Source organism: Papilio polytes, unplaced genomic scaffold (assembly GCF_000836215.1).
Source record: "Papilio polytes unplaced genomic scaffold, Ppol_1.0 DF824382.1, whole genome shotgun sequence".
Taxonomy (NCBI): Eukaryota; Metazoa; Arthropoda; class Insecta; order Lepidoptera; family Papilionidae; genus Papilio; species Papilio polytes.
The window spans coordinates 625,072-641,302 of record NW_013524822.1 but is presented as its reverse complement, the minus strand read 5'-3'; the positions used below and the strand labels follow the sequence as shown (position 1 = coordinate 641,302).

At 33.8% G+C, this 16,231-nt stretch overlaps 1 protein-coding gene across 2 annotated transcripts in view; it reads left to right on the top strand.

Moving 5' to 3' along the window:
• LOC106111468 overlaps positions 1 to 16,231 on the top strand; it is a 29,605-nt gene that overhangs the window by 5,945 nt on the left and 7,429 nt on the right. For both annotated transcript variants that reach the window (XM_013293590.1, XM_013293596.1), the window contains one exon: positions 4,739 to 4,849. In XM_013293590.1, the coding sequence (XP_013149044.1) occupies positions 4,739 to 4,849 (111 nt within the window). The remainder of the gene's footprint in view (positions 1 to 4,738; positions 4,850 to 16,231) is intronic.

The following is a 16,231-nucleotide window of genomic DNA, read 5'->3' as shown; positions in this document are numbered from 1 at the left end:
ATAAACAAACATATCTAACTTGCAAAGGTTGTATTCACTTGAGACCATTGTATGCCAGTTAGTGTATTAAAATTACAATGGCATTCAAATTCGTTTGTCCCATCGATGTAAATATTTTACAATGTTTGCGAAGTACGTTAGAGCGTACCCACGCTGCATTTAAAAATGCGGTACGCCCGCCAAACAGGTCATCGACCTTGAGACCTTTGTGACAAAACTTGTGGGATGTGCTACAGCGTGCTTATGGAGTTGCTTTTTTAAAGAATGTATAAAACCATCGAGCATTAAACTTTTACTGGAGCTTTAAAATGTTGTTTGTTAATTTCGTATTATTAAAATAATAAAAAATGTAATCTATGTTACTCACAGATAAATTACTTTTCTAAAGGTGAAAGAATTTTTGAAATCAAACCAGTAGTTTTTACGTGAATCGATTACATTCAAAAATTAAAAAATACAAATCTTTCCTATGTATAACATTAGTATAAATAAGTTTTTTATTATTATTAAATACACGAACCACTATTGTAGTTAATAGAGGTTCTGATTCCATCTTATGGTTGTCACATCACTAAGGGAGAACTTAATGTAGATTTAGTATAAATATACATTTACTGTATTTCTTACCATTTAGTGATGTCTATTTCAAATCTCCTCCTAGAAATGTTTAACATTATCAAAGGTATTTGTTAGAGAAATACCTAGTTATTATTTAGTACCTTAAATGACGTACGGAAACTACTGACTGGCTTGCTGTCTTGCACATGATTAATTGCGGAGATGACTATAATGAGGAGAAACTGGAGATGTTATAGAATTTCCTATTAGAAAAGGAAAACATAGACTATGTATAGCTACATCAAGTGGAAATTAAGTAGTAAAGTGTAAAAGAGCAAGTTTAGAAAAAACGGAAGCCATTTACACTTAATTTATAATTTTACTAGCTTTCTTACTAGCTTAGCTACGTTGTGGAATTAAAAAAAATGAGTAGCCTATGTGTTCTTCCAAACTATATTCTAAATCTGTGCCAAATTTCATTGAAATCCGTTCAGCCGTTTAGCTACAAACGCTAACAAACATCCATCTATAGTAACTTTCGCATTTATAATACTTATATGATTACATGATTTATATCATAGATGCTATATTGTCGTTATTAAAAAAATTAAAAAAAAAAATGAAAAACGTTCACCCTGTCAACGAATAATAAGTCAGTAAATAACATTAAAAAAAAGTAAAATAGCTATCCAGTATTATCGTTAGCACTTGACAAACGATAAAAACGGGGTTCATACTAACATATCAGTTCCGTCAACAAAAACCATAAGCGGTTAGTTTTTCTTAATGGATATAAGAAAAAACGAATCGCTTCTTTTTAGATACTACGATTACAAATAAAAAATCACCTAACAGTAACATTTGTTTTACTTGTACAGTTTTGTGGAATACAATAGAGTAACTGTAAAATTACGTACAGTACTTCAATGATCGGAATGTCGGTGCTGGTTTTTGATTGACAACGACCTCATTTTATAGAGCAACTAACAAGGGCCTTTATATATTAGCTTCTGTAACATTTTATTCTTGTAAATATATACACATAACATATGTAGCACAAACATTTTAACATATTAGCACGAATGGGCCGCCTCACTTGGTGAAATACCACACAGAAAACAGGCGCGAAGTGTAAGCAATTCCGCGTTACGTTCGAAAAGTGTGGTGCCGGAGGCGTAACTTTAGTCCCTTTCCCTTTCCACCCTTTTCTTAAGAGGAAAGGATGGGAAGGAAAAGTCGATTTGACGGTGGAGACGCATAGGAAGGTGGAAATGACCTCTTTATGTTCGTCTCGTAATTGCGGATGTTTATGGGTAGGGGTCGCCTTCCATTTCAGTGGATTCAGGTGGCCGCTTGCTCGTTTTCCACTTTATATTATAAAAAAAATAATCATCTTCTATTAATAGTGCCCTTTACCAGATTACTTCTAGACTTTAGAAAATCTCAGTTATTGACTATTCATAAAGGTTAATTTTTATAAAATTAATGCTCTAATAATTCTAAGATAAATGTTTTTAATGACAGTTAAAGTTGCGAGTTAAATTGTCCGTGACATTGTTGATCAACGAAGCTTCAGTGTAAGTTCATGGTAAATATCTTATTTATTATCTAAAGTATTCGTTTATGTATAGTAATCATTATTTACGTGCCCTTGAAAGACAATATAAATTGCTACACAAAATCATGATTAACGCATGACGAATATTTCAGAAAATTTATTTTTACAATGATTTTCGTCCAGGCTTTTGGGTAGTAGGAATAATGTATCCCTTTTCACGCAATAAACCTTTAATCATACTAATATTATAAATGCCAAAGTGTAGATGGATGGATGTTGGAGTTTTTAGCCTAAACGGCTGAACGGATCTCGATAATCGATCGGATAATTTGGCATAGATGTAGAGGATAGTCTGGAAGAATACAGGCTACTTACTTTTGCCTTTTTTAATTCCACGCGGACTTTGTCGCGTGCGAAGGCTAGTTTAAAAAACACTGCGTACAATATTTTTAACAGTAGCGAAGCTAAATCTTTCATTCTTAGGTACGCAGTTACAAAATCTAGGCTATCAGTTAACCGGTGATCGTAAAATTTATCGTTACACTTTACGACTTATTGTTTCTATGGTTCCTAATGATTTTACAGTTGCTTGGACTAACGCCTAAAGTCCGCCAGTCACGACTATCTCTTAGTGATTCTAGTTTCCTTAAAACTATTCTTAACATGACAGTATTTTACGAATTTACGAACAAATTATGCAATAACTTGTTTTCGAACGCGATGCCGTTCGCGTGGAATTAATAAAAAACAAAAGCAAGTAGCCTATTTTCAAACTATCCTCTACATCTAAGCCATTCGTCGAGATTCGTTCACCAGTTGAGGCCACAAACTCTAACAAATATCCAATCGTTTAACCATCCAAACTTTCACATTTATAGTGTTACCAGCTAGTACCCGTAACGTCGTCCACGTGGCATTAAAAAACAAAAGTAGCCTATGTGTTTTTCGAGACTATCCTCTACTTTTATAGCTTTTATCGAGATCCGTTCAGCAGTTTAGGCTACAAACATCCATCCATCTAATCTTTTGGATTCATGGTTAGTAACTAGTAAGATTAGTAAGACTTCAATACATCTGAGTCATACTCAAGGTCTATCAAACGAATGTTCTAGGGCTAGTAGAGTACGTAATTGACATGTGACATGTGACTCACTTGGTAATGAGGTGCAAATGGTAAGAACACGAAGCCCGCTTCCTACAGTCGTTAACATCTCAGTATCGGAGTTTCACTTTTACTGTTCAAGTATTCCAGTCAATGGATATTTAATAACCTTTTTGTTCATAAGACACTTTATATTACACCTATACACTAGCGACCGCCAGTTTCGCACGGGACAAATGCTGATACGCAAATGTGTTTATTTAAATGACATTGGAAACATCTCAAATCAGTATTTCTCTACTATATTTTGCATATAAACCTTCGTCTTGAATCACTCTATCTATTAAAACTGCATAGAAATAAGTCGCGTAGTTTTAAACATCAAGGCATACACATATTTATACAAACAGATGGAAGCGACTTTGTTTTCTATATTTATACTTCTCTACTATTATAAACAGGAAAGATTTATGTACGTATTGAAAAAGCCATCGAGAGCTACGTTGTCGCTGAGTAACATAGGCTATAATTTTTTTTTATTTCACGCGGACAAAGTCGCGAGTAACAGGTAGTATAATATGTAGTAATCGTTTAGGAGCCACTAGGTATAAGCTGTGTTTTAACATTGTTTAACACGTGACTTACTATGAGTTAAATTTTTGTATTAATTTCTCTATAACTGTAAAGTAATTAAGAGTTATTCAATCAACGAAATCCTATTCAAACACTTTGTTCATTTTATTTATCTTGTATTGGAATTTAAATTACTTTTTTCATGTTGACTTGACGCAATGTTTTCGAGTTATTGTTGGATTTTGGATGGCTTGTTGGCTTGGTCTGTCTCAGCGGTATTTCCAAACCAGTACGACTTGGGTCCTTCAAGAAGCGAGCCTACAATTTCCTCAAAGGACAGCAACACATCTGTAGTAGCCCTTTTGCCCCCTTTTCTTATGAAAAAAGAATCGAGTAAAATTATACAGTCCGTTTACGGGGTAGCCAGTAACTATGAAAAATTAAACTTATCTATTTGATTTATTATGACTAAAGATATATCTAAAATCCAGTATTTGTACGATTTTGTGTCATCTTCGTAACATATTCTAGATATTTTCCAAGTAATAATTTCGCGGGAAACAACTTCTGTTTAGGAGGTCAGTGTACCCTGATGGCAGTGTTAAGATAATGCCGTAAAACCTGTTTGTTTGTGATACTGTTGACCTCTGAATACCAAATGAACTACATAATACATTATTTCGGGATTATTTGTGAAAGGCTATTAAAACTAAAATATTAATTATTTTTTGTGATGTATGTGTGATTTTATAAAGTGATGAACTATAAAATAATACATGATTATTTTTAAATAAATATAATTTTAAATAAATATCCGTCTGGACGTATTTACATACTAACATTTTAAAAATACATAATCTTTAGTATTTATTGTCACGCTAATTTATGTCGTATTGTAAACAGAATAAGGTTTAAAATGTAACTCACAACGGTGTTTCTTATTCCAGTTGAGAACCCGAACTTCGATCAGGGCTACTTCGGGCCATGGCGCGTCTGCAAGAAACTGCTTTACAACAGAGAGAAATGCGGCACCGACGTATCCAAATTCCGACCATCGAGTAAGTAACCTTATTGTTTATGGACTAAAGATTAAAATAGGACAAACGTTTTAGTGACCATAGACTATATAAACTGCGTGCTTTAGTTTTATTCTTCCTGCTTTAATTTGATTTCATTATCCAAAAGTTGTCTCAATTATGAAGATCGTTTCGTCCATACATTGTCATAAAACCTGGCTGTTAAAAAACAATACTTACAGACAAATGCTCCATAAAAAAAATAAACACGGAAAATCCCAAGTAATTGCTTAATTGATTTCCTTTTAAAGCAAGACATGCGGTATTTAAACGCCAAGTTATATAACGTTAGTAATTTTATTACAACACTAGCTGTTTCCCATGCGGCTTCATCCACTTAAAATTTAAAAAAAACTTTATTTTATTGTTTACATTTGTCAAATTAATTGCAAACGTCAAAATTATCGTTATCATAATAACCTTGCTTCCTAATGATGGCAGCTTCTTTGTGTTTCCTTTCCCACATTAGGGTTTTTATCCAATTTATTTACCCTCTAAGTTTAATAGCATGAAAATATATAGCCTAAAGCGTGACGTAAGTGTAGGGGTTTTTATTAAAAAAAGATTTATTCAAAAACATGCTGTAATTGCTGACATCCTACGCCACGAAGTAATGTGTGTTAACGCTTTATATTAGTATAGGTTGATCGTAAACCGTATCCTTCACTAAAGTATTTGATATCAAACGAAAATGAAAGTTTCGTCCTGTGTCCGTTAACACGGTAGACGTAATCCTATCACGTTTTACAACCTTTTGACTGCACCGGATATTTGTAACATTAATGTAGCATTTATACAACCGTTCGTGAGACCAGTAAATATACAAAGCTTTAAAACTCGTAAAGATTTTGACGTCTAAAGACGGAACCGGGTATTTTGAATGTGGCCTCATTGCAATGTGCATAGGCAAATGTAAACACATGGCCTATTGTAGATCAAATCAATCTATTTATAAAGCGACGTATTAATTCAATTATATTGCGATTTTTTGTTAAGAGTGAGCGACTTTGACTAAGCTATCGCACGACTGTTTAGTCCCGCTTTGATTCCTATGAGCTTATATGGAGGTGCGCACACTACTCGATTTTTAGTTGTACAATTAAACAGTTGAATGGGCTGCGAAATAAAAAACAATGGCACAACAGTTATGCCATATTTTCAAAGATGTGCACGCGCTCTAAGGTTACTATACTTTCAATACTCTTTACAATTTGCCTAAACAAGTGAGCGACGTTCGAATTACCGGTGACTTAAATTATATCAACTAGTCAACACCACATGCAAGATATTTTACGGTCGCCGAACAAAACGTATGAACCGTTATTTTAAACGCCCTTGTGCTCATTCGATTAAATCGTCTATCCTATTTTTAGAATATCTGCAAACCGCCGAAGGTTCCGGTGTGTTCCTTGGAGATCCCAGAACCTTCGTCTACGTCACTATAGGATGGCCACCTAAGGGGTTTTAGTAGGTCAAATCCTACATACCCCTGCCTTCCCCCGAGAAGGCAAGGTATCTTTTGAAGATTTCTCTCCCGACACCAAAAAAAGGCCTTACTTAACTTAGCTAATCCAAATTGCTTGAATTAAGTTTATATTGTTATCTAAGAGTATTTTACATTCAAATGTATTACAAGATGAGACAAGACGGTGATTTATCCAGGAAGTAAATAAGAAAACACTGCTTTCCTTTGTTCTTTGTTATTTTTGCCTTGATTGCCTGTCTGGCATTGAATATTTTAATTTTAGCTGAATAATTGGTAACCTTCGCTGTGTTTGTAACATACGTACTAAAAAGTGTTTTTTTTAACTAGTAGAATATTTATTTCTATGCTTTTGGAATCAAATGCGTTATAGAATTAAATACAATATTTTTCTAATGTTTCAGTGTTACAGACTAAATTGTTTTATTACCGTTTTGTCAAAAATATTGCAAATAGCATGTATTATAATGCAAATCTATGATGCGTTTGTGCGTCTGTTTATCTTAACATCACGTAACGGAATATGCTAATTGATTCAATGAACAAGGTTAAATTTAACTATTATTGTACATCGCGTGCGTTTCCTTTCACGTAGACGGACGTGACTGCATTTAATACACAATACTACATGGAATTTTATTCCTAAATCGTCACAATAAATATTAATGTTTATGTTAATGGTATGGTATTATTATCCATATTATAGGAAATTTGAGAGTAGCCCCAGTGGTAGAGAAGGTAAAAGGTTAGCATGGTATGGGCATGTTATAAGGAGGGATGAATCGCATGTTACAAGAGCATTAGTTATGAGTGTGGAAGAGTACACCGGTAGAGGTAGACCTAGAAAGAGATGGATGGATTGCGTAAAAGGTGAGATTATCAAAAAGGGAGTGGTGACAGATGACGTATGATAGTTATTTGGGGGACAAAAATCTTATGCGCCGACTCTACGGCAGTAGGATAAGGAGGACTATGATGATGATGATGATGATGATGAAGCAGGTTCGAGGAGCATTTCATGTCAAACCACTTGCTAAAAACCTATATGCCAATATGTATTAACTTCACTATAATATAAGTACATAATGCTGACCATCAATAGATGTTGAGAAATCATGTAAACTTTTAATATTTATAATTGCAAACATTTTTTCAAATTAATTCTAACAACTTAGAGCGATATTAAATTGAATAGTAAAAGGTCATAAGTTCAAAGACAATTTGCGCAAGACATTTGCATAGATGAAGTTATTGATATCACTTAGACATTAGAGCGGACGCACGCCTTTGACTAAACTATCGCACAACGGTTGTGCGATTGTCAATTATTTCGCAGCCCATTCAACTGTTTAGTTGCACAACTAAAAATCGAGTAGTGTGTACCTCCATATGTCTACCTCTACCTCTGGTATGTTATCTCCAATAAAACTAATACAAAAATAGTATATATAGAATTTGCATGTCTGACGTGTTCTTAATGAATTACAGTTTTATCGAGGAGGTTAATGTTGATTGTCTCATTGCGAAGGTCAGACCGCGCCCCATGTTCTTTACGTAAAATGTGTCCTAAATTTAGATAAACTCTAATGTTTATTAAGATTATTATAATTCAAAACAGTTGAATGTCGTTTCAGTATTCGGATTTTAGTTATAAATTTTCTAAATCAGAGATACCTATTCTTTTTAGCAAGACTACTGCCAGTAACCCCCTCCTGTTTCTACAATTCTGTATTCTCAAATCTCACCATCAATCCCGACTATCTTGTATATTTCATGGTATTCCATGGACCCCAGGGTCCCGTACTATATTGGGAATCGCTCGTATAAATCTAAATCTTTAACAAAATAATTTATCATACATTATTTAAAGATTTTTGCGACATTCTCTTCAATACTTGAAGACAACAATAAATAATCTCACGTACTCACCTTGTACGATACTATCTTGCACGCGAGGGTTATAATCATTACATTTACTAACATACTTATAATTCACTGAGATGCATTGCTTGTATTTGTTGGCTGTAACGTACTTTCCTATAGTTAGTATCGATTATTACGTGAATTTAGACTAATTATGGAATTAAGGAGCATTTATTGCTTAACCAGTACCTACTGTGATGGATGCTTCAAATTCCAATTATAGATTAGAAGATAAAGACCATGTTCCATTTTCTGGCGAAATGTATGTACAAAAACATGTTTTATCTCTATTTATTTCTTAGCGAGTGAGGGATATGACATTATGTTTATACGAGGGTGAATCAAAAAGTTCTTAGAAGTGCATATATATGAAACCTTTTTGGATCAAGTTCGATATTCAAATTAAAGAGTGTCTATCACACTATATTTATGCACACTGTCACTTGTTTTTGTCAGTTCGTTCGCATGTAATAAATTTTTTTGTGCAACGAGTTGCTTAAAAGTCAAAATTATGGATAAAAGTGAGTTACGAGTAAGTACATCGGCAGTGTACACTCTAGGTTAGTCTAGCTAAATTTGACACGATTTTACGGTTTCGTGACGATTGCGATACTTCAATGACAAACACGTCAAGGCCCTAATGAGCTCGTCCCATGGGTCACGCTTCGTCGAAACCATTTGACCTAAACGCTGGATTTAATAAGTTAATTACATATTCCATGTAATTATTCTTTACAGTAATTACATTAAAAATTACTTAGCAAATGGAATAAAGTAGACATGTTGAATTTTCACTTTATATTCGCGGAAATATTACTACTAATCTAAGAGCTTTTATATAAAAAAACAGTAATATCTGTAATCTCAACATTTGACTATTATCAGGATGATATCCAGTTGATATAATTACTTTCATCTTCAAACTCTAACGACCAATAATTGTTTAAAATATCTAGAGATTATTTTTTTTACTAGTTTTTGCCCGAGACTCCGTCCCCACGCGGACGAGTTATTAAAAAAAAGAGACATTAGAAAAAAGTGAGTATGATTTTTTCCAAACTATCCTCTACATCTTTACCAAATTTCATCAAAATCCGTTTAGCCGTTTAAGCTTAACACTAACAAACATCCATCCATCTTAACTTTCGCATTATAATATTAGGATGATTAATTATTTGCTCGTAACCGCAATTAATGTAGAGATAAGGAACATTAGGGAATGTGTGAATGTGCTTGCAAGCTCATTGTACCCGTTCTATGTACCGCAACTGAGATGCCCGCATTTCCTAGCGGTCCACTTGCCGGTCTAATACACGCGACTAAGGTTTATTTCTCATGTGTATGTACAAGCATATGACAGATAATTCGGTTATTGTGACAGAAACCGTATACTGATGGACATAACTTTTTAAACAATCCAAATAATAGACTGCGTTTGACACGAATAGATAATATACGAAATGAGTATATTAGAGGAAGTTTGAATGTAGCCCTAGTGGTAGAGAAGGTAAGGAGTAAAAGGTTAGCATGGTATGGACATGTTATGAGAAGGGATACGCCTACGCTACGCTACGTTCTAAAATAATATCAAATATAATTTTATGCAAACATTTCGACTTATGTATGACAATCGATTAAGCGATTTCTACACTACTTTAACTTACCGCATATCAAGTTAATTAGGGCGGCCGTAACTTTCCATTAAAGCTATACTCGTTACCTCATTAGACTTATTGAGCCGTCAGTTTTCTCAGTTCAACACTCCCTAGATAGTGTAACGTGCTGAACCATTAGACTATCCTGGAATGCCGACTTTATTATAATTAGGACACAAAAACCATATGATATTCATAATACATTTCTTTTTTTTAAGTTACATTATGGGTTATATATTTTAAAATCTTATATTTGTCTCGTCCGATTATGCATATTTTAATTAAAGTAATTGTGAAAGATAATATCAATCTGAACCGTTACCGTAAAAGTCAAGATATCTCGGATAAATTCTGATAAATGGTCACTCTACGTGCGACTGGAAAGCCGTCACGACAATGCAGAGTCGTGAGCAACAAACTTTGACTATAGAGAAACGGACTAGGCATACTCACCCGTTCTAATAAATTCTGTCACTTTTCGCAAGGCGAGGTACATAAAGCTAACGAGCAACTTTACAAATCATAGTAGTTATTTAAAAGAGAAAAATGCGCATACTTGACAGGTCCTGTCTTTTAAAATTCAAAGGCAACAAAGAGTCGCACGCGCCACTTACAATAGCGTTACCTGACGCTCCAAATTAAAGATCTTTCTTCCGAAAACAAATGAAAATATTTACTATCAGTGTCAAGATAAAGTTGTTTTTCCCATAACACAAATCTAGGAAAATGTTTCAATTGTGTGATTTTCAATGAGGTACTAATGAGAAACGTACATTGTAAAGCGACCTTGGATTCTAGTAGTACATCAGTTTCATTAAGAACTAGCTGTTCCCGTGCGCTTCATCCGCATCGAATTATGAAAATTATTTTATTGTTTACATTTGTCAAATTATCAATAGCGAATGTCAAAATGACTTGACATGACAAACCTTGGCAGTCTTGCGTCCTTGATGTTGGCAGCAACTTATGGTCTCTTTCCCACATTAGGGTCTTTATCCAAATTATTTACCCCCTAAGGTTAATAGCATGAAAATAAAGCGTGACGTAAGTGTAGGACTTTTTATTTAATAAAGAATTAATCAAAAGTATACTGTAATTGTTGACATCTTAGGCAACAAAGAAGTGTATGTTTACGCTTTATTATAATAGTATAGATCTAGTAGCTTGTAAGTATGAAATATTAACAAAATACATTCTATAGAAAATAGTGGCTATGTAACAACATTTATATTATGAAGAAAAATGTATCCTATAATATTTCCGCGTGGCATCAGCTACCTTCCAGTGTAAATCCCGTCAAAATCAGCACATCCGTCTCGGAGATAACCCGAAACAAACGCGGACTTGCCGACAGATAGACAACAATTGAGTTTTACGATCAGCAATGCAAATGTTTACATCACATTCACGAAATATTATTTTATTCAATATATAAGCGAAAATTACAAACGACTCAACCGCGAACAAAAGCTAATTAATACTCGCCCTGAAGAAGGACCCCCGAAGGGTCTGAAACGTCGGTGCCGTCACCGAAGGATAAAAGCGTGACTTGAGCCGTTTTTAATTTTCGCTTTAAGTAATGTCTCACGATAGTTTAAACGACTTATATTTAGTTAATGTTGGAAAGTAAAATCACTACACGTGCATTAACTCGGTCATGTTAAACGTGATTTTAAACAAAAAACCTGACGTTTTCTGATGAAGATTTAATAAGATAACTAGATATGGTCTATTAACAGTAACCGTCTATCTACCGCATAAGTGTAATAAGAAAAGTACGGGTTTGATTTATTACCAGCTAAGCACGGCTATACAGTCGAGAACGTTAATTTCCTACCCACGGTTAATCGTCATTTATTTGCTTACAATGTAAATTAAAATCTTGTCATAGAACCTTAAGTACAGGATAATCTTACTAATATAATATTATAAAGCGTAAGTTTAGATGGATGTTTGCTAGAGTTCGTAGCATAAACTGCTCCCGATGAAATTTGGCATACATGTAGAACATAGTCTGAAAGAAGACATTCTACTTACTTTTGTTTTTTCTTAATTCCACGCGGACAAAGTCGCAAGAGAAAGCTAGTTGTAAATACGATTGGATAGTCTCAAATATCCTACTGGTTTTAATATAGCCAAATCACAACCAGTTACTTCAGTTTGAGATTCGTCTCGATTTCATAATACGCGAATTCGATATTGATAACCACATTGGAACTGATTTTATTACTAACAAAATGTCGTTTATTAATCTTAACACGTAGAATGTAAAATAATAAAAAAATTAAGATATTTTAACATTCTACAATGTTTTAAAATTAAGCTTGGAACCTAAATCTAAGCATGTTTCACCAGTAAGTATAATAAACCTAAATAAACATTTTTTAGTACATACAACAACAGCCATATCCCAAAATAGCATTATGTTATTGTGAAAATATTCACCAGCTCACTATACGTCCCCACCGAGGGGCTCGGAGCCTACCCTAAGTAAGGGGTGACTAGGCCATAGTCAACCACGTTGGCCCGCTGCGGGTTGGTCGACTTCACATATATCTTTGAATTTCTTCGCCGATATGTGCAGGCATCACGATGTTTTCCTTCACCGTACGAATGTCGGGTAAATTATGTACATATGAAAATTCGAAAAATCGAAAACACATTGGTACACGGCGGAATTCAAACCCAAAACCCGTAGATTACAAGTCAAGTGCTTGAACCGCTGAGCCACCGACGCTCCCTACTTCTACTTCTCTACAATACAATTACTATAAACTAAGCTATGTTATTCTTACAGATAGTACAATGCAATTTCACGTATTGAATACAACGTAATATTAAAACAATGTTCTATGTTTAAAGACTGCTTGCATTGTTCAGTTGCCTCACGCTCCGTCGTTTATTGCACTCAGATAAAACAATATTGAACGGAATGCGACAACCCTAACCAATTTCTATAATTAATTGATTCGTCGTACTTTCGCTTTAAGATTGCAATGTTTTATTTGTGAAATTTCTTTAAGTTATACCATTTTATACAGCAACTAGCTGTTCCCATGCGACTTCATCCGCACAAAATTATAAAAATTTCATTTTATTATTCACATTTGTCGAATTATCAATTGCAAATAACAAAATGACATAATGAAAATATGTAGACTAAACGTGACGTAAGTGTAAGGTTTTAATTAAAAAAGAGATAATCGAAAATATGCGGTATCTGCTGACATCTTAAGCAACAAAGAAGTGTGTGTTTACGCTTTATTATATTAGTATAGATTTAACGCCGAGGTCCAGAAATACGCTGTTCATTAGTTCCACAATATAAGTAATAATAAAATGTAGCCTATGTCACTCACAGAATAATTACCATTCTAATGGCGAATGAATTTTTAAAATCGGCCCAGTAGTTTTTGCGTGAATCAAACATACAAAAATGCAAATCTTTCCTCTTTATAATATTAGTACAGATTATTTAAAGCATTAATCCGCAAAAAAACCCGAGAATTTTTATAAAAGAAGGGGGCAAACATACCCGGGAATACCGAGATGTTATAATAATGAACCTCCACAACACCATAGAAACAGATATATCATAGGTTCATAATGGCGTAAAATAGAATTTAAAGCCCATAACAATAAAAGGAGTTTACTAGAAAAGTGGGAATCCCTGCTTTAAAATATCTTTTGCCTCATTTGCAGCCGTTCTAAGACGTGACCCTAATGCTCCTCGCGGTTGCATATAATCGTGGGAACTGACTGCATAATAAAAAGTGATAAATTCACGTTTACACTTCTATAATGTTTTAAAAACTGTTCTCGATACCTCGAAGTGATACTAGAATTAGTACCATTTTTCTTAGATAAAAATATCTTTGGAATTATCCCCTTCAAGCAATCGGTTTTAAAGAATAAATATGCAACCCTCTTATAAACAATTTGTTTCATCTGCTCTTAAATTCATCTAAAGATCGTGTAACCTTTTCTCTTAAATAGTAGTAAATCAAAGCTAACACGTTCAGTGCCCAGTGTTGTGCTTTGATTAAAAAATATTTGCTCGAAGGTATTATGTCACAATGTTTTTCGTATAACAGTTAACTCGCTTGGCAATTCAGTAGCACTGAATGTGTTAAGATACCAGAATTAAGAAGATTATGAACATTGTATCGCTTTCCAACTCTGTAACCTAACACTTGAGTGCAGCAAACGATAGCAGCATACAAAACATTGGCCTAAAATGGTGTGCGCAGGTGTCCGATCGACTATTGGAGATTCACAACAATACCGTTAGCCATATCGGGGGCACAGTTCTTATTGTTCTATAATCTATTCTATGCTGCATCTAAAGGGCTACGAACGAGGGTTGTCGCATGCGAAAAAACGTACAATTTATTTACGGTTTCAATGCTTAAGTTGTCAATTCTCTCTCATAATGTATTTATACCATAATCTGTTTTAATACCAATAATAATGTCATCTTTACAGTGTACAACATTTTCGGTTAATTTTGATATCAGTTTGAAAACCATTCAGTTAACAAGACGAACGTATAATTTGAATTTTGAAACTCCACGCGGACGAAATCGTGGGTAACAGCTAGTTTAAAATAAACAAATTGTTTTTGTGAATATAATTTTGTATTCCGTATGCAGCTTTTTAAATCGGTGGCAACCCTAGCACTGCAGCGAAGTGTACTTATAGACAGAACTGTGTTGTAATTTGTTGAAACAGGTTTTGATGTTTACAAGCGACCATATTTTACACTACTATACGGTTATTTACTAAAACTACTATAGTCGACTGATTTCCACTGACTAAACATCTATATGAAAATTGTTTTATCTTCTTTATCATAGGATTGTCAAAATGTTTTTATGAGTTTACAATAGGTTCTAATACAATCATACTAATATTATAAATGCGAAAGTTTAGATGGATGGATGTTGGTTAGAGTTTGTAGCCTAAACGGCTGAATGGATTTCCATAAAATTTGGTATAGATGTAGAGGATAGTGTGGAAGAACACGTAGGCTACTCACTTTTGTTTTTTTAATTCTACGCGAACAGTGTTGCGGGCGAAAGCTAGTCATTAATAAGCTAAAAGTTCTTATCTGACAGTAAGGGTCATTGACTGGAGAAATTAATATCCGTATTACGATAAATTTTATGTCCTTTATCGTATAAGCCTTACATTATTCCCATTTAAAACGATATATTAGTATATTATGGAAATATACGATCCTAATGCATTATTGATATATTAATTTCATAATTAAGAATCCCAGTACTTGGAAAAATAAAAGGCATTGCATTTTAAATGCAAAATTATGGATGAATCTGTGAGTCACTGTTTATTGTACGTGAAAAAATGCCACCGTCCATATTATAACGATAAATGTAAATGTTGTTTGTATGTATTTTATAGTTAACTTAAAAAATTGATTCTTTTACTATCTCTAATGTTCAACTTTCACTTGACCTTGTTAATTTTTACGTGGGGAAAAGGAAAGCGTTTTGCGTAGGAATAAAATAATTAAATAATGAATATAAATACTGTCCCAATTTATTGTTAACTAACCTGTTGCTCGCGACTTCGTCCTGAAATTTAAAAATATAGCCTATGTTACTCACTGATAACGTAGCTTTTTAATGGTGAAATAATTTTTAAGATCGGCCCGATAGTTTTTGAGTTATTTCAATACATACAAAAATACAAATCTTTCCTCTTTATATTATTGTAGTATAGATGGTGTCGTCTCATCTTTATAAATTGCCTTTTGTATTATACAGATACAGACCTTGACCGATCGAATATTTCGAATGTCTACAATACAAATGTAAACATTTCACATACTTTGCAACTAAATACAATGAATTCAACCTTTACCTAGATAACTGATGTAACCGTGGATGTCCATTGTACGAAAACTGCTGCTTCTGTTGACAATAAAAATTTTTTATACACGTTTTGTCTGTGTAAACCCACGGTAAACTGTGATGTGGTGACATCACGCGATTCAATTGTTTTACCTGATTATTGATGTCTAGGTTTTACAATCTGAATCATGATACCTTGGAACCGGTCTGTTTAGTTTGCTTGCCAATGTTAAACAAACATTTACAAAGTTGGATGTTTCAAAAACAAAGATTCTTTTGTAGTTTCTTATCTTCCATGACGTCTCTAGAATAATCATACTTCATACGAATGTTATAAATGCGAAAGTTTAGATGGATGGATGGATGGGTGTTAGAGTTTATAGCCTAAACGGCTGAACGGATTTTGATGAAATTTGGTATAGATGTA